The sequence below is a fragment of the Macadamia integrifolia genome, chromosome 7, assembly GCF_013358625.1.
Source record: "Macadamia integrifolia cultivar HAES 741 chromosome 7, SCU_Mint_v3, whole genome shotgun sequence".
NCBI classification, from domain to species: domain Eukaryota; kingdom Viridiplantae; phylum Streptophyta; class Magnoliopsida; order Proteales; family Proteaceae; genus Macadamia; species Macadamia integrifolia.
Genome location: NC_056563.1, coordinates 12,315,090 through 12,336,842, shown reverse-complemented (window position 1 = coordinate 12,336,842; position 21,753 = coordinate 12,315,090). Strand labels below are relative to the sequence as shown.

At 42.8% G+C, this 21,753-nt stretch overlaps 1 protein-coding gene across 2 annotated transcripts in view; it reads left to right on the top strand.

Moving 5' to 3' along the window:
• The window catches only part of LOC122083342 (aquaporin PIP2-4-like), a 25,445-nt gene that overhangs the window by 544 nt on the left and 3,148 nt on the right, over positions 1–21,753 (top strand). Inside the window, exons 2-3 of one of the 2 annotated variants that reach the window (XM_042651104.1) lie at positions 79–374; positions 535–871. The exons of the other annotated variant lie outside the window; for it this stretch is intronic. Coding sequence (XP_042507038.1) covers positions 79–374; positions 535–795 — 557 coding nt within the window. The 3' untranslated portion in view covers positions 796–871. Of the gene's footprint in view, positions 1–78; positions 375–534; positions 872–21,753 lie in introns of those variants that run through there. 2 annotated transcript variants of the gene reach the window in all.

The following is a 21,753-nucleotide window of genomic DNA, read 5'->3' as shown; positions in this document are numbered from 1 at the left end:
GTAGGGAAGGTAAGTAGATAACAACAAGATGACTCAAACTCAAGACCTCTTGCTGAGCATGAACTTTTTTGTGCACAGGAGGGCATATCAATCCGGCTGTGACATTTGGGCTTTTCCTAGGACGTAGAATCTCACTTATCCGAGCTCTGTTCTACATGGTGGCACAATGCTTAGGGGCTATCTGTGGTGTAGGGCTTGTAAAGGGCTTCCAAAGGGCTTACTATATGCGGTATGGTGGTGGTGTGAATGAAGTTGCCGATGGCTACAGCAAGGGTGTGGCGTTGGCAGCTGAAATTATCGGTACCTTTATCCTTGTCTACACTGTCCTCTCTGCTACTGATCCCAAGAGGAAAGCCAGAGACTCCCATGTTCCGGTAAGTTTAACTATTGCTCTTGTTAAACGTTTCTCTCTATGGGTCTGCATGTGTTATTATCATTATTATTATTATTATTATTATTACTACTGGTAGGACAATTCTCGTGTTGATCCCCATATAAAGTGTTCAAATTGAAAACTGTTGCTTTGGTTTACAGATATTGGCACCACTCCCAATTGGGTTTGCAGTTTTCATGGTGCACTTAGCCACCATCCCAATCACAGGTACAGGTATCAACCCAGCTAGAAGCCTTGGAGCTGCTGTGATCTACAACAAAGACAAGGCCTGGGATGACCAGTGGATCTTCTGGGTTGGACCCTTCATTGGTTCTGCTATTGCAGCTCTCTACCACCAGTACATTTTAAGAGGATCCGCCATTAAAGCTTTTGGGTCCTTCAGGAACAACATCCAAGTCTAAATTTTCTTCAAGGAGTTTGATTTTGCTTCATTAATTGTCTGAGATGTTTGGGTTTGTTAAAGAGATAATGTTTCAAAGAATATAGTGGAGATTTTGAAGACAAAATTATCTTTGAGAGAGAAGTCCAAGGGAGTCTTTTCAATCTCTTCCGTTCTCAATTCTCAATTTGCTTTGGTTGCATGCATTTACTACGTAAGCATTTGTTTTGTATCTTGGGCTCATTTGTGCCCGTTCGTGGGCTTGACCATTCATTCCATCCTAGCCCTAGTCACATCCTAGCTTTTCGGTCTGGTCCGGTTCAGGTTTCAATTTTACACCTTTACCTCTGTCTATGGAAGAGGGGGAAGATCTATAACAATGAAGGGCATGGTTCAAGTAATTGATATCAAATATCTGAATTAAGGGATCCATATCGATATTGATCGAGGACAATACTGATTTTTATTAATTTCTAATTATTTTTTAATCCTTAAACCATAGGTTGCTACCCTATTGAATACCATTGAGATCGATACAGATCCAAATTATCGGCTTAGACCAATACCAACTCAATACTGATTATATATTGGTTACTAAATTCATCATGATGGATGAAAAAAAAAAATCCTTTCTAACTGTATTTGGTTACAAGGGAAATTAAAAGAAAATGAGTGAAATTTTCATACTTTAAACAAATAAATGTTTGTAATCGCCACTCATGTGACTATATCATTAATGTCAAATTATACCATATTTGGTTATTAAATTTCATTTTATTTTTCTTTTAAAATCCTTTTTCACTATAATATGTTAAATAAAATTACTATAAAATATATCATTACTAAATATGGTTAAAAATGAAGTAGTTTATATAATTACATGGTGTCACATGGAGCAATGATTATAAAATTTCTTTTTTAAGTGTAAAAATTTCATTTCCTTTCCCCTTAAATATCCCTTGCAACCAAACATAGCCTAAGTAACTCAGTACTAATACACATAAAAAAAAAATATATATTAATTCATGGAAAAAATTATGAAGAACTACTTTATTAGTGGGTGGAGTGTTGAATTTCAGCCAATGCTTTTCTTTCTTGGTTTGGTGAAGCAATGATTGAACCAATCACGTTAAAAATGGAGGAATGGATTAAGCTGTTTTATCTTGGTTCAATAAAAGTAACTATTGAACTAATCAAATTACCATTGGGGTTGGTAGCTTAGTGGTGAAAATGCCCTCAACCAACCCCAAGGGATTAGCGCAGCTGACTTGGAGGGGACATGAGACTCCGCCTCGAGAAGCGAGGTCTCGTGATCAAAACTTCGCCGTTGCATAATTCATTGGGGCCACCAGCCTGAGGTTTACTAGGGCCTAGAAGCTCCCGGTTCGTACGTGGCATGGGGGTCATGTACAAGCCCAGGGGGATTTAATCGGCCTCAAGTCAGATACCCCTCCTGTCTATAAAAAAATAAATGCCCTCAATCCATCACCGCTCGAGTAGGCTGATTGTGGGTTCGAGTCTTAGGATGCCCCACTATCGTCCATTGGTCTTACGAAAGCCCCCCTTGTCTTGGGGGCTATGATCACCACCATGGATCACCCTTTTAAACATTACCAAAAAAAATAAAATTAATCAAATAAAAAAAAAGATTAATACATTACAAGTTGAAAAGAGGGGTAATCTAAACATTTAAAAAAGAAGGGAGAAGGAGATGTAAAAGTTCAAAAGCAAAGAACATCAAAAAATATTTAAGATAGAGGAGTTTTTATAAATATAGGCTTATTGTAAGGGAGTGGTAATAATTGCCCCTTATATGAATACCGATTTATTTATTCCAATATTTTCTCTTCCCAATAAATTTCAGTCCTTTTCTTTTTTTGATCGAAACGATATTATATACGAAATGAGATGTATGCAATGTTTCGGTCAAAATTTCGGTATTTCGATCGAAATTTCGATACCATTTCGATAACTCACCGAAATGGTACACTCCATATGTTATAAAAACCCCATTCGTCAAGATAGAGTCTATCTCGGCTATCTCGGTGATTTTGGTCCAATGAGGCTATTTTGAAGGGAAAACACTCATTCCATCCTCTAATAGGCAAATCATCACACTCTTTGATTTCTATTGAACTCCTACAAGAAAATCTAGACATTCAAAGCCTAAAGAAGGTAAAGTTCTTTCTCTTAAACCATTTTTTTTTTAAATATTACATAAATACTGGTTCGATGCTTGTAGATTTTTTATATGTTAGACATTGGAGGTCGATCTATGAGCTCACGGAGTCGAAATTTTTTGTTGGTACATAAATATATTTTTTTCATTTTTCTGGTTTAAAAATTCAATTTCCATTAACATAAATTGTTACTTTTTATGATAAATATTGCTTTGATGGTCATCAGCTATATATATGTTAGTCACCAATGGTTGTTTTACGACTCCATTAGAGTGAAATTTTTTTCCAACCAGTAATTATTAGTTTTAATTTTTGAAAAATATGAAAAATATATTAATAATTAAAAAATAATTTAAAAAATAGAAAAAATTTCTATGTTGATTTTAAAAATAAAATAAAAATAGGAGATTAATATTAAAGTGTTTGGAGCATACTATATACTTGTTATGTTATAAACATCTTTGATTTTGTTGTATTATGTCATTAAAATGTTTTCTAAAATTGATTAAAAAATAATTTTATGTAAAAATAAAATATAAGCTGATACCATATACTTGAAAGTTGATAATGACATTTTTTTTTCTATGCATCAGCATTAGGGTGACATAAAATGGCTAGAGGAGGCGATAAGGAAGGCGAGAGAAGAGGGAGAGGAGGTGGGAGACAAGATCATAGTCGTGATAGTAATCGTGATAGTGGAGAGATTGCATGGAAACACGGAGAGCTGATTGATGGCGATAAGAGGTATACAAAATGCAACTACTGTCATAAGAGATTTATGGATGGTGGGGCCATAAGACTTAAGCAGCATCTGGTTGAAAATTCCTCAGATGTGGCTAAATGCAGAGAAGTACTGTAATACCCTACTTCTTAAACCCGGTCTGATTACACGGTTGACCCGGTTTAACCATGCAGGACCCGAACCGAAGAGGGTTAAGGCGGGTTCCTTATGGACCATGATGGCAAGAGTGACTTTGAACACCGGCTGGCCAGACAAGTCCGAGTCAGTGCCAGAGAAGACGAGTGTACCCAAGCCATGTACATGCACATATCATAAGGCCATGTACGGATAAAGCAGGTATGTAGCCGTATCTTAAAGCATATATGTATATTATCTCTTATGCCGAGAGTGAGATTCGTGCCGAGAGTAGAATTCCATCAAAATCCCACTTGGTGACCAATTTTCGGCCCTCAGGTGGGCGGTCACAGGTGGGCGCATCCGCCCACCTGAGTGACCCACCCATGAGGTTACAAGATATTTTAAAAAGTATAAATAGCTATCATTATGTTTTTCCTTTTTTCTCATTTATGACACTCAGGCGTTTGGTGAGAAGAGTAAAGAAGAGAGAGAAATGAAGGAAAAGAAGAGGAAAAGGGAAGGAAGAGGAAGAAGAAATGGATTTCAGCGGCGCCAAGGTTTGATCTTCCCATTCCGACGCAGGAAAAGTGATCTCCAACACGAGATTTACGTTTAGAGGTGAACAAAGACTAGGTTCCTTAAACTTTCACCATACCCAAGTAAAACCCTTGATTTGAGTAGAGTTCCTTGAGGTCTTGTAAATCCCCCTTGAGATGATGAATCTACGGTTTAATAGATGGTTTATGTGTTGATTTTGAAAGATTTGAAGAAGTGTTTACAAGGTTGGAGAAGCATTGGTGATTTGAAGTGATTTTGGGGTTTTGAAGGTGTTCTTGAGCAAAGAAAGTAAGATGGCTTTCCATTCCTTAAATCTAACCTAGATCTAGGTTAAAACCATCTTATGAGACCTTGAATGTGTGGAGAATGAGTTTGAAAAAGTCCCATTTGATTCCCTAAAGGTTGGGGAAGGTTTCGGAGAAAATGGCATTTTCCCGCCAAGACCGTGTGGGTCAAATGGCCCGCCTGAGGGCACCCGCCTGAGAGGGTAAGCCCTCGGGGCCAACCGGCAGGCCCTACCAACGGGCCGACTGGTGGGCCAACTTGCCCGCCGGTCTTAGCGGGCCTTCAGGGACAACCGACAGGCCAACCGGGGCCGACCTGCCTGCCGGTCATGACCGGTCGGTCAGGACCGGTGGGTCGACCTACTCGCCGGTCATGACTGGTGGGTTAAGACAGGTGGGCTGTCCGACCCACCCGAGAGGCTCCCAACGTGATTTTTACTTCCGAATGGACCCAAAACGGTCATGCGACTTTCTTTTAGGATTCTAAACATGATTTTGTCATCAAATTTTGTTAATTTTGACCCCAAAGTGGTGAAATACCCCAGTCACTTATGATAGATTCACCAAAACTTACGCTTCTCGCACCGGATCTCACCCGTATCGAGCGTGAGTCTTTGTACACTACAGGTAAGTGGGGAGAGGACATTTTGCCTTGTTTCAAGGCTTGTTTGGCATTCATCTAATTGTATCTAGACTAGCCATGTCATCATACAAATGCTATGTAGCTTAGCCATCCTCATATTTTATGCCATGTGTGCTGTGTTTATTTCTCAATGCCAAATGATGATATGCTTATGTGATGAATGTTAACATCATTGTGCATGATGCATTAATAGACTAGATGTCATAGTCGGCTTGAAAATGAGTGCATTGGTGGCCTGTGGAATGGGACGCGGTGCACTATATAATCGTACTATGTCATATAGAAGCATGCGGTTTAGAATTATCATCTCCCATGCTACGACCCTTCCCAACAAGGGTTGAGGTGTTGGGTTACCATTTGGGGGGAAGCAGTGGTCGCGGTTGTCGGGTCACTGTGATGGTTAGACATACGCCCGGTTGGTCATTAGGACAGTCGGCAACCTCGGTGGTATATTCAAGAGGGCCAATCGTACTGCTTTTAAATTGCTGGAGTCAGCACCTTTAATTTCTGTCATTTACTTTATGTTGAGAGCCAGTGGTCAGTATGTTTTACTTTTTCGAGTAGTCACGGTGGGCCTTCTCCGACAGCCCTATGGGCATATCGCGGGATGGAGTTCGTGGCTCGTACCCAGAGTATACGTGCACTATGGTTGTAGTAGCACTAAACCAAAGACTTAGGGCTCGTTTGATAACGTTTCAAGAAACGCGTTTCTGCCGTTTCTGTTTCCAAAAACAGCAGAAACGGAGTAAAAAGCGTTTGATAAAACTGTTCCGTTTTACTTATTTTCAGAAATAGAAATAGAAATTTTTACTTATTTATGGTTCAAGAAACGACCTAGGCGAAACAAGTTGAACTTGTTTCGCCGTTTCTAGAAACGACTTGTGGCCATTCTTTCATTGGTTACTATCAACTTCTAAAAACATGACTTATCAAACACCTTCAATTCCGTTTCTGTTTCTAGAAACGGAAATTTATGTTTCTGCCGTTTCTTGAAACAGAAACGGCAGAAACGTTATCAAACGGGCCCTTAGTAATATTGTTTAGGTGGATGTGATTAAAAATGAATTGCATAGCATATAGTGCATGTGGTTGTGAGTTGTTGTGTGGACTGCTGTGTGGTCCTTCTTTCCACTTACTGAGCTAGTGAGCTCATCTCACGTGTGCACCTCTTTTAGATGATTTTACAGGGCATCAACCTGAAGAGCAAGGGTCGGGCCCCACAGTTGAATTCCCTGAAGAGGATTGGTGGGTCCCCGAGGAATTAGAGCACGGCACGGATTGCCCATGCTAAGGCTGTGCTGCGGGACCGCAGTTTTGATACCGAGCTGAGCTTGACTCTTTGATTTTTAATGATCCCTTTGATACTGAGCTGAGCTGTACCCTTTGATTTTGATGATCCCTTTGATACCGAGCTGAGTTATACTCCTTGATTTTTTGATGATCCCTTTGATATCGAGCTGAGCTGTACTCTTTGAGTTTTGATGATCCCTTTTGTGTACTTGATATGTAAATTGTATTATTTTTGTGTAAATATCATGTCTGCGGGCCCACATGTACTTAATTATGTATTACAATTTGGGTATCAAGTATAATGAGAATATTTACAGGTAAATTAAGTCTTCTGCCGAACTGATTGACACTTTCTTAGTTGTGTGTATGCTATGGTTGGATACTGTATCAGATGATCCTGGCAGGTTTGGGTTAACCGGTGTTAACCCGATCACTGGTCTGGTTCTATCTAAACGGGGTGTGATAACCATGGTATCAGAGCGCGATGCTCTATTCACTCACAGCATACCATGTAGACTCCATAGAATCTATAATAGGAAATGGGATTGGGTTAATGTAAAAACTTTAAGGAGTTAAAAGCCAAAGAAATAAATGAATAATAATGGTTGTAGTTAGTTATTGCATTCTTGGCATGCATGAGAGAAAATGAAAGATTAATTAATTAATGTCATAACCCATCGAGTACGAGTTTAACGAAATTTCGACAGCATAACGGCGCAAAACGAGATTTCTAAAAATTTTCCACACAAACACCTGATAAACAACATATATATAAATATCAATGATCATAATTAACAAAAGACACCACAACTAAACTACACAAGTTATCAAACATACAAATTCACCACAAACCACCATCAAAACACATCACCCCATAAATAAGCCCAGTTACAGAGAAAGTACAAAGAATGAGAAAAGAAAGAAAAATACAATAAGATCAACAACATGAAACATGTGAGAAGCTAGTGTGGACGAGCTAAGTCCTCATTGATCATCGTCATCATCCAATACTACTACTCCGTTCACCTGAGGTCTAGAGTTAACGTTGAGTCGACGGTCGTAGTAGTCAAACCTCGAGTTCACCAACTGTACATCTCTCCGAAGCTAGGCAAAATCTGCTGAAATGGAATTGGCCGTTGTATCCAAGTCCTGGCCCAATCTGAGGAAGGAACTCTCTAGGGTAGCCTACCTCTCTAGGATGTTTTCCTCCCTAGAAGCACTCTCATCCAGTCTTCTTAACAGCTGATCTTATCCGTCCTTCAAGGCCCTTATAGTAGACATCATGCCCTCAAAATCATATGCACCACTCTCAGGTGGTGGGGCTCTATGCTGTGGGCCTGCAGCTCTAGTGAAGCCAGGATCAACACCTCTCGACTCATGAGGCACCTCCTCAAGGATGTCCTCGTCCACAAAATCATCCGCCTCACCCTGAGGAACATAGTCCTCATCCTCCTCACTAGACTCCTCCTCCATGGGAACATCCTCCCTAGGGGCAGCCCTCCTATCTCTACCTCTCTGAGCTCCTGCTCTCTGATGTACATCCATAAGAGTGTGGAGACCCATGCTCAATAGATTCCCCCTGTCAAACTTATCTGATGGCGTCTTCCCCTCCTCACCACTCAGGTCCACCCCAAAGAACTCAAAGATCTTGGTGAGGATCCTGCCATATGAAAATCCTCCATCCTCGGGGTGAGAAGTATGGTACTCCATGGTCTTGAGGATGACGTAAGGCAAGCACAAGTGCTCGTCACCCCCCTCTAAAGCTTTATAAATGCAGAAGGCTAAGAAGGCCGCCATAAAGCCTACCTGGTTCCGGTGACCTCCTCTGGGGAGCAAGTTAAACTGGACCAAACGGGCAAACACACAAGCCTCTTGGAAAAATGATGTCTCAGAATCCGGATGCTCCCTGCTGCCACAGATGGTCTCATAGATGTGGTGCGGTGTCTCCGAACTCAAGAACAGGCCCATGGGCTTACTTCTAGGAGGACTGTAGAAACGATGCCCAGCTAAAGAAATACCCAAAATACTAGCCAGGGTATCCACGGTCAGCTGAATGTCCACCCCCTTCACCATACTAGTTATCGCATACTCTCCGTACTGGTAGGAAACCTCCAGGTTACAGTAGAATCTACGAACCAGCTGCTCGTAGCACGGACGGTCTATGTGGAGGATAGACTGCCAACCCAGTGCGGTGAACCTCTCCTGAAGTTGAACCTTGTGGAAGTCGTCAACTACCACAGTCTTCTCCATCATTACAGACCTCTTCAGGAAGGATTGCCAGTTGGTTACTGCCTCTGAACACCGGAAGAGTTCCTCGTCATAGTCGGAAGGATCAATAGGGGCAGGTCCGGGTCGCCCTGTGCGAGGGGCTGGAGAACTAGTCCCCGCACTCTTCCGTTTGGAAGCGGTGGTCTTACACCGAGTAGAAGAGGATGCGGGTTCCTTGCCCTTGCAAGAAGACATCCTGGCAAGAAAAGAGGAAAGAATGGTGAGTAAGGAAAAAGGAATAACAAAGGGAATAAATAGATGGGTGAGCAATAAGAGGAAGCCCCAAAACCCAATTCTCGCAAAACAGAAAATGTGACAAGCGAGGAATGATAGAGAGTCTATGGATGAAATGCATGGTAAGTGACAAAACAGAAATCATGAAAAAATAGAATGTGACAAAATGTGACAAGTGAGGAATGATAAAAAGTCTATGAATGAAATGCCTGGCCAGTGACAAGACAGAGATTATGGCAAAACAGCAATGTGACAGAAAGGGCATATAAAGCATGGCAAGTAAAGAATGATAAAAAAATCCCAATTCTCATTGTGCAAGTTCAATCTAAGGAAAAAATGAAAAGACTCACAATAGAGTGAAGCATGAAGCTTACATGTTCATGGATGAAATGCCATCATTCTACAATTTAGAATATGCAAAAACATCTACTATTATGATATTGAGGTGAAAGAGAATCAAAGAAAGCCAACACAAAGGGATGGATTTTCATGGAAAGGGAAGGGATTTCAAGCCTACCTGACCTTCCATGATCTCTACAACATGTCAAGTACAAATCAAACATAAGGCATTGCATTTGAGTTGTTAGTTGGGAAGAAAAGAGCAGAGATTGAAGAAATCCCCAAATTTGAGAAAACTAGGGCACGATTGGGGTTTCTCTCAAAAAAAATTGAGAAGTAAATCCTAAAACTGGAAATAAATCACGAAGAAAACATCACATTTACATGAAATCACTGTTCTATGGAAAGAAACACGGAAAAGAATCGAGATTGAAGACTACACATGAGTTCTACCCCCAAAGTACATGTTCTGAGAAGAAAATGAGGAAGAAACTTACTTGTAGGTAGAGGAGTTGAATCTTCCCAAAACCGCCGGATCGTTGAGTGAGATTGCGAGTGGAAGCATCAAAGAGCTCTCAAAAATCGCCTGAGAGAGAGAGAAAGAGAGTGAGGAAGAAATGGGAGAACAAATGAGGAACATGGGCTTAAAAGCCCTGTTCATAATTTCTGCTCAGGTCCAACCGGTGGGCCGACCGGCGGGCCAACTTTCCCATCGGTGTCAGCCCGTCGGTTAAAGATTTGGACTGGCGGGCCAACCAACGGCCCAACTTGGCCGCCGGTTGAGAGAAAACTTGAAAAAAAAAACCCCCATTTCTTGAAGCACTAGCCCTGTATTTTCGGGATTAAGTTATGGCTAGTTGCAAACGGTCATACACTATAATACCCTGTGTGTTGACATATAATTATGTGCCGATATCAATTCTAAGGTGTTTAACCAATGTGGTGTATGATATGTTTCAGGTACAGGGATACGATGGTACGTACTAAATCCGGTAGCAATGCACGAGGTACCTCGCGTGGTCCTCGTCCGATCGGTCGACCATCGAATCACAGAAGGTCCCGCTCTGTGGGGCAAACCTCACTTTCACAACCTCCAGAGACCTTTGGTCAGGGTGGGGCACAAGGGAACCCACCTATGACTGCACTTCTGGACCCTCCACCGGTTATTACTCTAGAGGATGTTGCTACCATAATCCAGCAGTCACAATAGGCTTTCCAGCAACAAATGCTTCAGCAACAGCAAGCATTTATGGCTGCTATACAGCAACAATTGGACATTTCTCAAACAGGTCAACCTCCTTGGATACTTACTCCACAGGACCCGCCTGTAGGGTCTGGTATGGGGCCACAAGTGGGAGGTACCCCTCCAATTCCACCATTCAGTGTTCCTTCGTATGTGGTGCCCCCTCCATACCCTTACTATCCAGCTTATGCTCCCAATTACCCACCGACGAATAATACGTCAAAGGTAGTGGAGTCATTCAAGAGGAACTTGCCACCTGTATTCTCTAAGGTGGGGAGTGATCCTCTGGAGCTTGGCCAGTGGATCCAAGAGCTGGAGAAAATATTTGAGGTGATTGAGTGCACTGATGCACAGAAACTCATTTGTGCAGGGTTGCAACTCAAGAAGAAGGCCAACTCTTGGTGGCAAGCCTCTAAGCCCATATTGTTGGCCGCACATCCGGAACCCACCTGGGAACAATTCAAGGAGTTGTTCTTGGATAATCATTACCCACGTAGCTTCAGAGACCACAAGGAGACAGAATTTATGGCCTTAACTCAAGGAGGTAAGACTATCATTGACTATCAGCAGCAGTTTGAGAGCTTGTTCCATTTTGCCCCTAGGCATATGAGGACAGCTGAAGAAAAGGCTGTAAGATTTCTGAAGGGCCTAAAGGTATCCATTGGGTCTGTACTTGAGGTCTTAGACTTGACAAACTATGGCCAGATTGTGCAGAAGGCCAAGACTATGGAAGATAAGCAGAAGGGAGAACAGTCCCTCACACCTGGACTGTGGAAGAGAACAAATCCATTTCCGGATATAGGCAACTCCTCCAAGGCATACCGTGGGTCGTACGGTGCTGGGCCTACATATAGGCAGCCCTATAGGCCATCTAGCTACCCTCCTTGACCAGCTGGTGGTTTGGGCTCTACATCTTTCCGCCCAAACACTAGTATGGTACCTATAGTTCCAAGGCTGCCCCGACCTCCATCTTCAATGGGTCAAGTGCAGAGGGGCCCCGCCCCAGTTTTGACATCACAGATCCATTGCTTTAACTGCCAGGGCATTATGCTAAAGACTGTCGGGTCAGACCAGCCTTGCCCTCTAGTCAGCCCTCTGCGTACCGACCTCCCTTAACTCGAGAGAATCAACTGCAGTGAAGGATGTATACCCTATCAACTGAGGAAGCTGAGGCCAGCACGGAAGTGGTAGCAAGTACATTTTAAATTTAAGAATTTCCTTATGTTAAATATTGATGACCTGCTGAAATTATATGCATTGTTACACTAGGTGTCCTATCTATATCGAGCATACCAGCCTATGTTTTATTCAACTCAGGAGCTACACATTCATTCATATCTAAGAGATTTGCTGAGAAACTGGGTATGTCACCCAGGACCCTAGATTATGGGATGATTGTTAGTATGCCTACTGGTAAAGTTACCCAGTTGAAGGAGGTGTATGGGCCGTGCCTAGTGGAAATTAGTGGGAAGAAATTGGATGCACAACTCATTAAGTTCAATATGCAGAATTTTAATGTTATACTGGGCATGGATTGGTTGTCGGCCCATCGAGCGATTGTGATGTGTGCTGAAAAATTAATTAGGGTGACAGATGATGAAGGAAAAGAATGGGTATACTGAGCAGATAAAGTGAAACAGGTTAGAAAGGTCCTCGTCACCGCTCTTCAAGCGGTAAAGTTGCTGGAAAGTGGATGTCAAGGTTACTTAACATCAGTACTTGATGTCGATGGAAAGGTTACCCCTCTAGGAGAGGTAAAGGTGGTTAAAGAATTCTCCGACGTCTTTCCTGATGATCTGATGCATTTACTGCCTGATAGAGAGTTGGAGTTTGCCATAGACTTGATTCCTGGAGCAGCTCTAGTGTCTAAAGCTCCATACAGGATGGCACCAGCCGAATTGAAGGAGTTACAAATGCAGTTGCAGGAATTATTGAAAAGTGGGTTTATTCGCCCAAGTGTTTCACCTTGGGGTGCCCCAGTATTGTTTGTCAAGAAGAAGGATGGCAGCTTGCGTATATGCATCGATTACCGGGAATTAAATAAGCTAACCATTAAAAATCGGTATCCATTGCCACGCATTGATGATTTATTTGACCAACTGCAGGGTGCCAAGGTATTTTCAAAGATAGACCTTCGATCTGGCTATTATCAGCTCAAGATAAAGAGCGGCGATATACCCAAGACAGCATTCAGGACTTGGTATGGTCACTATAAGTTCCTAGTGTTATCTTTTGGGTTAACCAATGCACCGGCAACATTCATGGATTTAATGAATCGAGTATTTCACGATGTCCTCGATAAATGGGTAATTATTTTTATTGATGACATCTTGATCTACTCCAAGACAGAAGAGGAGCACACTCAACATTTGAGAATGGTGTTACAGAGGTTTAGAGAACAACGATTGTTTGCCAAATACAGCAAATGTGAATTTTGGCTTGAGCAAGTTGGATTCCTGGGGCACGTAGTGTCTAAGGTCGAATCGAGGTGGATCCTGATAAGGTGAAAGCAGTAGTAGAGTGGGAAAGCCCTAAAAATGTCACTGAAATTAGAAACTTCTTGGGTTTGGCTGGATATTACCGGCGCATCATTGAAAATTTTACCCGAATCTCAGCACCAATGACTAAATTAACCAAAAAGGGTGTGAAATTCGATTGGGTAGAGGAATGTGAGAAGAGTTTCCAGGAATTGAAGAAGAGGTTGATGTCGGCCCCTGTGTTGACCATCCCTGAAGACACAGGTGGAATGACAATCTACACTGATGCTTCCAAGGTTGGGTTGGGTTGTGTTCTCATGCAACGCGGAAAGGTGATAGCGTATGCTTCCCAGAAACTAAAGGAGTATGAGAAGAACTACCCCACTCATGACTTGGAACTAGCCATAGTCATTTTTGCCCTTAAGATTTGGTGACATTACTTGTATGGGGAGAAGTGCGAGATATACAGTGATCACAAAAGCCTTAAGTACTTTTTCACCCAGAAGGATTTGAACATGAGGCAGAGGAGATGGCTTGAGCTCATGAAAGATTATGACTGCGACATTCAGTATCATCTCGGCAAGGCTAATGTAGTGGCAGATGCATTGAGTCAGAAGGCATAGACTATGTCACTCTCATACTTAGCAGTCAGCCCACCACTTGTACAAGAGGCGGCGCTAATGGATGAAGCTCTCTTATATGAAGGAGCAACCTTAGAGTTTGAACGTCAACCAGAAAACCTTAAATGGTTGACTGTATCCTTGGCGGCTCTACAGGTGCATCCGACTATTAGGCAAGAGGTAATAATGAAACAACCTTTGGATCCTGAATTGCAGCGGATCAAAATTAAGGTTCAAGATCAAACAATGAACGACCTAGATTTTGTTTTAGCCAGTGATGGTGCATTGATGTTTTGAGGCTGATTGTGTGTACCCGATGATTTGGATATACAAGACAAGACAGTGCGAGAAGCACATAGCTCCAAGTATTCACTCCACCCAGGAAGTACAAAGATGTATAAAGACCTCAAAAAAAATTACTGGTGGCCAAGCATGAAAGTCACAATAGCTCTATATGTAGCGACTTATCTTACATGCCAGCAAGTAAAAGCTGAGAGGCATTGACCTTATGGTACTCTTCAGCCACTCCCAGTACCAGACTGGAAGTGGGATAGGATTACAATGGACTTCGTCACCGGACTACCATGTCCACCTAAGGGGATGGAAGCGATATGGGTGATCATTGATCGGCTTACTAAGACTGCTCATTTCATTCCCATCAAGACCAAGTTCTCTATGGCCAAATTAGCACAACTTTATATGGATAACATAGTGAACTTGCATGGAGTGCCAGTGAACATTGTATCAGATAGGGACCCAAGATTCACTTCCAGATTTTGGAAAAGCTTCCAGCATACCTTAGGATCACACTTGAATTTAAGTACTGCTTTTCACCCACAGACTGATGGTCAGTCGGAGCGAACCATACAGATATTAGAAGACATGCTCAGGGCATATGCAATGGAAATAAGTGGTAGTTGGGAAGAATATCTGCCCCTTATGGAGTTTGCCTATAACAACAGTTACCAAGCTACAATTGGGATGGCTCCGTATGAGGCATTATATGGTAGGAGGTGCAGAACTCCTCTGTATTAGGATAAGGTAGGCGAACGCCAAATGTTAGGACCTGAAATGATACAGATGACTTGTGACAAGGTTGATGTTATTCGAGAACGGATTAAAGTAGCTCAGTCTCGTCAAAAGAGCTATGCAGACAACCGCAGAAAAGACATTGAATTTCATCCAGGAGAAAAGGTGTTTCTCAAGATCTCTCCTACCAAAGGGTTGCAAAGATTTCACAGAAAGGGGAAGTTGAGCCCAAGATACATTGGCCCATTTAAGATCTTAGCCCGGGTTGGCTCAGTAGCCTACATGCTTGCTCTGCCACCTTCACTCGGGGATGTTCATAACGTATTTCATGTATCCATGCTGAAGCGATACGTTCATGATCCATCTCATGTATTACCTGTGGAACCAGAATATCTAGAAGCTGATATGACCTATACAGAGCATCCAGTTGAAATTTTGGACCGAAAGGTGAAAACCCTTCGCAACCGCTCCATTTCCTACGTAAAGGTGAGATGAGCTAATCATTCACTTGAAGAAGCATCTTGGGAGAAAGAGGATGAAATCCAAGACAAGTACCCTCATCTTTTTGAACAACCAGGTATGCTAATTTCGAGGACGAAATTTTTAGAAAGGGGGGGTAAATGTAATACCCTACTTCTTAAACCCGGTCTGATTACACGGTTAGCCCGGTTTAACCATGCAGAACCTGAACCAGAGAGGGTTAAGGCGGGTTCCTTATGGACCATAATGGCAAGGGTGACTTTGAACACTGGCTGGTCAGACAAGTCCGAGTCAGTGCCAGAGGAGACGGGTGTACCCAAGCTATATACATGCACATATCATAAGGCCATGTACGGATAAAGCAGGTATGTAGTCGTATCTTAAACCGCATACGTATATTATATCTTATGTCGAGAGTGAGATTCGTGCCGAGAGTCGAATTCCATCAAAATCCCACTTGGTGGCCAATTTTCGATCCTCAGGTGGGCGGTCATAGGTGGGCGCATCCGCCCACCTGAGTGACGCACCCATGTGTCACTAATGATTTTAAGAAAGTATAAATAGCAGGATTTGTGTTTTTTCAATATCTCATTTATTACACTGAATGGTTGGTGGGAAGATTTAAGAGGAGAGAGAAACAAAGACCAAAAAGAGAACGAAGAAAGGGGAAGGAAGAGGAAGAAGAAATGATTTTCAGCGGCGCCAAGGTTTGATCTTCCCATTCCGACGTAGGAAGAGTGATCTCTAACATGAGATCTACGTAGAGGTGAGCAAAGACTAGGTTCCTTAAACTTTCACCACACCCAAGTAAAACCCTTGATTTGGGTAGAGTTCCTTGAGGTCTTGTAAATCCCCCTTGAGATGATGAATCTAAGGTTTAATAGATGGTTTATGTGTTGATTTTGAAGGATTTGAAGAAGTGTTTACAAGGTTGGAGAAGCATTGGTGATTTGAAGTGATTTTGGGGTTTTGAAGGTGTTCTTGAGCAAAGAAAGTAAGATGGCTTTCCATTCCTTAAATCTAACCTAGATCTAGGTTAGAACCATCTTATGAGATTTTGAATGCGTGGAGAATGGGTTTGGAAAAGCCCCATTTGATTCCCCAAAGGTTAGGGAAGGTTTTGGGGAAAAATGGTATTTTCTTGTCAAGACCGGTGGGCCAAGACCGGTGGGCCAAATGGCCCGGTTGAGGGCACCCGCCTGAGAGGGCAAGTCCTCGGGGCCAACCGGCGGGCTCAACCGATGGGCCGATCGACGGGCCAACCTGCCCGTCGGTCTTAGCAGGGCCCTCGGGGCTAACCGACGGGCCCTACCAGTGGATCGATCGGTAGGCCAACCTGCCTGTCGATCATGACCGGTGGTTCAGGATCAGTGGGTCGACCTACTTGTCGGTCATGACTGGTGGGTCATGACAGGTGGGCTGTCTGACCCACCCGAGAGGCTCCCAACGTGATTTTTTTGTCCGAATGGACCCAAAACGGACGTGCGACCTTCTTTTAGGATTCTAAACATGATTTTGTCACCAAATCTTGTTAGTTTTGACCCTAAAGTGGTAAAATGCTAACCCCATTCACTCATGATAGGTTCACCAAATCTTACGCTTCTCGCACCGGATCTCACCCGTACCAGGCGTGAGTCTTTGTACACTACAGGTAAGTGGGGAGAGGACGTTTGACCTTGTTTCAATGCTTGTTTGGCATTCATTTAATTTTATCTAGACTAGCTATGTCATCATGCAAATGCTATGTAGCTTAGTCATCCTCATATTTTTATGCCATGCGTGTTGTGTTTATTTTCTCAATGTCAAATGGTGATGTGCTTATATGATGAATGTTGACATCATTGTGTATAATGTATTAATAGACTAGATGTCGTAGTCGTCTTGAAAACGAGTGTAATGGTGGCCCGTGAAATGGGACGTGGAGGCATTATGCAATCATACTATGTCATATAGGAGCATGCGGTGTAGGATTATCATCTTCCCGTGCTACGACCCTTCCCAACAAGGGTTGAGGTGTTGGGTTACCATTTGGGGGGAAGCAATGGTCGCAGTTGTTGGGTCACTGTGGCGGTTAGACATATGCCCGGCTGGTCATTAGGACAGTCAACAACCCTGATGGTATATTCAAGAGGGCCAATCGTACTGCTTTTAAATTGCTGGGTCAGCACCTTTATTTTCAATCATTTATTTTTATATTGAGAGCCGGTGGTCGGCATGTTTTACTTTTTCGAGTACTCACGGTGGGCCTTCTCCGACGGCCCTATGGGCGTATCGCGGGATGGAGTTCGCGGCTCGTACCCGGAGTATACGCGCGCTGTGGCTGTAGTAGCACTAAACCAAGGACTTAGTAATGTTGTTTAGGTGAAAGTGATTAAAAATGAATTACATAGCATATAGTGCATATGGTTGTGATTTGTTGTGTGGACTGCTGTGTGATCCTTCTTTTCACTTACTGAGCTAGTGAGCTCATCCCACGTGTGCACCTCTTTTAGATGATTTTGCAGGGCATCAACCTGAAGAGCAAGGGTCGGGCCCCACGGTTGAATTCCCTGAAGAGGATTGATGGGTTCCCAAGGAATTAAAGCACGACACGGATTGCCCGTGAGAGGGCTGTGCTGCGGGACTGCAGTTTTGATACCGAGCTGAGCTTGACTCTGATTTTTTATGATCCCTTTGATACCGAGCTGAGCTGTACTCTTTGATTTTGATGATCCCTTTGATACTGAGCTGAGCTGTACTCCTTGATTTTTGATGATCCCTTTGATACCGAGCTGAGCTGTACTCTTTGATTTTTTTATGATCCCTTTTGTGTACTTGATATGTAAATTGTATTCTTTTTGTGTAAATATCATGCCTGCGGGCCCACATGTACTTAACTATGTATTATAATTTTGGTCTCAAGTATAATGAGAATATTTATAGGTAAATTAAGTCTTCCGTTGAACTGATGAACACTTTCTTAGTTGTGTGTATGCTGTGGTTGGATACTGTATCAGATGATCCTGGCAGTTAACCGGTGTTAACCCGGTCACTGGCTCGGTTCTGTGTGAACGGGGTGTGACAAGTACTCCCTGGATTAAACTACAATGGAATACAAGACATCGTACACCAACAATTCATATCACATTGGGTGGGCAATCAAGTTCTGATAATTTCAATGGTTCTATGAGATTAAGATACATTTGCATAAGGAGGATGCTGCACCAGTTATGGTTGAAAATGAAATAGATGAAGTCATGACTGAAGCATGCGGGGAAGCTGCTAATGAAGGAACTGTAAGGCATGAAATTGAGTTGTGGAGGGGAAGTATAACTAAATGGAGGAAGTTAAAAAAAATTATGATCATGTGAGTAAAAGGAAGGAATGCAGGACATAACTTGCTTTGATACCATATAAATCTCCATCTCAAAATTTTGATTTGATAAAAGGAGGGGTTCACTAGTAAACAAGGAAAGAGATTTTCCCACTCACAATCAATGCCAGATTAAAAAGGGCAGTTGTTGGCATGGTTCGAGAACTCAATCGAAACTTGTGAAATTTCATAGGTTTCAACCGTATCATCAGAGATTGAAATGACATCCAGTGACTTTTAAAAGTCATAGGTTTCGACCACGCATCGACCTTCGATGAAATTTCCTATGTTTCAATCGAAACATGGGAAATTTTGACCAAACCACCTGAAGGGTCGAACCAGGTCCTATATAACTTAGTTTGAAAAGAAACCAAAGGCTTCTATTAGCAAAATTCAACCCTCTCCCCTTACTTTCTTCTCTAATGAGTGGGAAACTTAGGGAAACAGTGAAGATTCTCACTTTGTGCCTAACAAATTTGAATCTAAGGCTGGTTCTAGCTTAATCTACATAAGCTGCATCGCATTATAGGTATCCATCGTACGGTGTATATGTCGATAGACCATCCTTTCAGAGCACCAGTTCATTTAGGTATGGTAGTGATTATGGATAGTATGGTGGGTCTTCTTCCTCATTCGAACAAGAGGGTACTTCAGGTGGTGGGTCATCTTTTGTTGATAGTATCTTTGGGTATCCATCCCAACCTTCTGTGCCATACCCACAACCTATAACTATGACTAACTCATTTCCTAGATTGGGATACCTAGCTGATGTTGATGATGCATATTATAGATGGACAATGATAGACTACCAAGACAATTGGGCCAAAAATATGTCATGAGACACATATGTGGTGCATTCAGAGGAGCGACTATGACATCTGTAGTAGTATGCATCTTGTGGGATGGAACCGCTTAGACACTCTATTTGGAATTGATTTTTGAATGTTGAGTGTTGATTGTTGTCACTTGAGTGTTGAGTACTGAGTCTTGAGTGTTGACTATTGAGTAATTGAGTATTGAGAGATAATTTATGATGATGTAATATTTTTATTTATTTTGGATCATTTGGATTATGTATTATATATTGATGTAGATTGTAGACTATATATAGTATAGACTGTAACACCCTACTTTTTAAACCCGGTCTGATTTCGCGGTTGACCCGATTTAACCGTGCAGGAACCGAACCAGAGGGAGTTAGAGCGGGTTCTTTGTGGGCTATGATGGCAAGGGTGACCTTAAACACCGGCTGGCCCGACAAGTCCGAGCCAGTGCCAGAAGAGACGGGAGTGCCCAAGCCGTATACATGCACCTACCATAAGGCCATGTACGGATAAAGCAGGTATTATAGCCGTATTTTAAGGTATATACATATGCTACATCGTATGCCAGGGGTGGGGTTCGCACCGAGGCTCGAACCCTGTCAAAATCCCAAGTTTTGGCCCTCAGGTGGGCGGACAGGTGGGTGCACCCACCCACCTGAGTGACCCATCCATGTGCACTATTCACTTATTTAGGAATTATATATATAGCTTTATGTTTTTCTTTTCTTTCCATTTATGTCACCTGTACGTTGGTGAGGATAGTAAAGAGGAGAGAGAAAAGAAAGGGAAGAAGAAGGGAAGAGAAGGAAGAGGAAGAAGAGGAGGATTTCAGCGGCGCCGAAGCTTGGTCTTCCCATTCCCGCGCCGGGAGAGTGATCTTCAACTCTAGATCTACAGTTAGAGGTAAGCAAAGTTGCGTTTTGTGAACATTCACCATACCCAAGCTTTAAACCCTTGATTCGAATATGGTTTCTTGAGATCTTGTAAATCCCCTTTGAAATGATGAATCTAAGGTTTAATAGATGATTTATGTGTTGATCTTGAATGATTTGAAGAGATATTGACAAGGTGGAAGAAGCATTGTGGGTTTGAAGTGATTTGGAGGGTTTGAGGTTGTTCTTGAGCAAAGAAGGTAAGATGGTTTCCCATCACTTGAATCTAACCTAGATCTTGGTTAGAACCATCCTATAGGACCTTGAAAGTGTGAAGAATGGGTTGGGAAAAGCCCCATTTGAATTCCCAAAGAATGGAGAAAGTTGGGAAGAAACAGGGTGTTTCCCGCCAAGACCGGTGGGTGCAACCGGTGGGACCCTACCCGCCTGTGGGCACCCACCTGAGAAGGCAGGGGGGGCCTTCGGGCACAACTAGCGGGCCCAACGGGCGGGCCATCCTACCCGCCGGTCCTAGCAGGGGCCCCTGGCCCAATCGGCGGGTGGAATCGACGGGCAATACCGGCGGGCCCCTGCCTGCCGGTCCCAACCGGTGGGTAGGACCGGTGGGCCAGACTGCCCACCTGTCTGACCCACCCGTGTGGCCCCGAAGGTGATTCTTACGTTCGATTGGACCCAAATCGGACGTGTGACTTTCTTTTAACGTTCTAAACATGATTTTATCATCGGATCGTGTTAATTTTGATTCTAAAATGGTGAAGTACTAACCCCGCTCAATTATGTTAGGTTCACCAAATCCTACCCGATTCGCATCGGATCTCACCTGTACCGAACGGGAATCCTTGTACGCTACAGGTAAGTGGGGAGAGGGCATTTGGCCTTGTTTCAAGGCATTGTTTGGCATTCATTTAATTATATCTAGTCTAGTCATGCCATCATGAATATGCTATGTAGACTATTCATTCCACACATTGATGTGCATATGTGCTATGTTTACTTTCCAATTGCCAATTGAATGAGTTGTTTATATGTTGAATGTGGACATTGTGGATGTTGCATTGATAGACTAGATGCCGTATTCGGCTTGGAGACAAGTGCATTGGTGGCCCGTGGAATGGGACACGGAGGCACTATGCAATCGTACTATTGTCATATAGGAGCATGCGGTATTAGGATTCTCACCATCCCGTGCTACGACCCTTCCCAACAGGGGTTAAGGTGTTGGGTTATCATTTGGGGGGAAGCAGTGGTCGCAGTCGTCGGGTCACTGTGGCGGTTAGACATAACGCCCGACGGGTCATGTAGGACAGTCGGCAACCCTGGTGGTACATTCAAGAGGGTCAATCGTACTGCTTTTAAATTGCTGGAGTCAGCACCTTTATTTTCAGTCATTTACATTTCTGTTGAGAG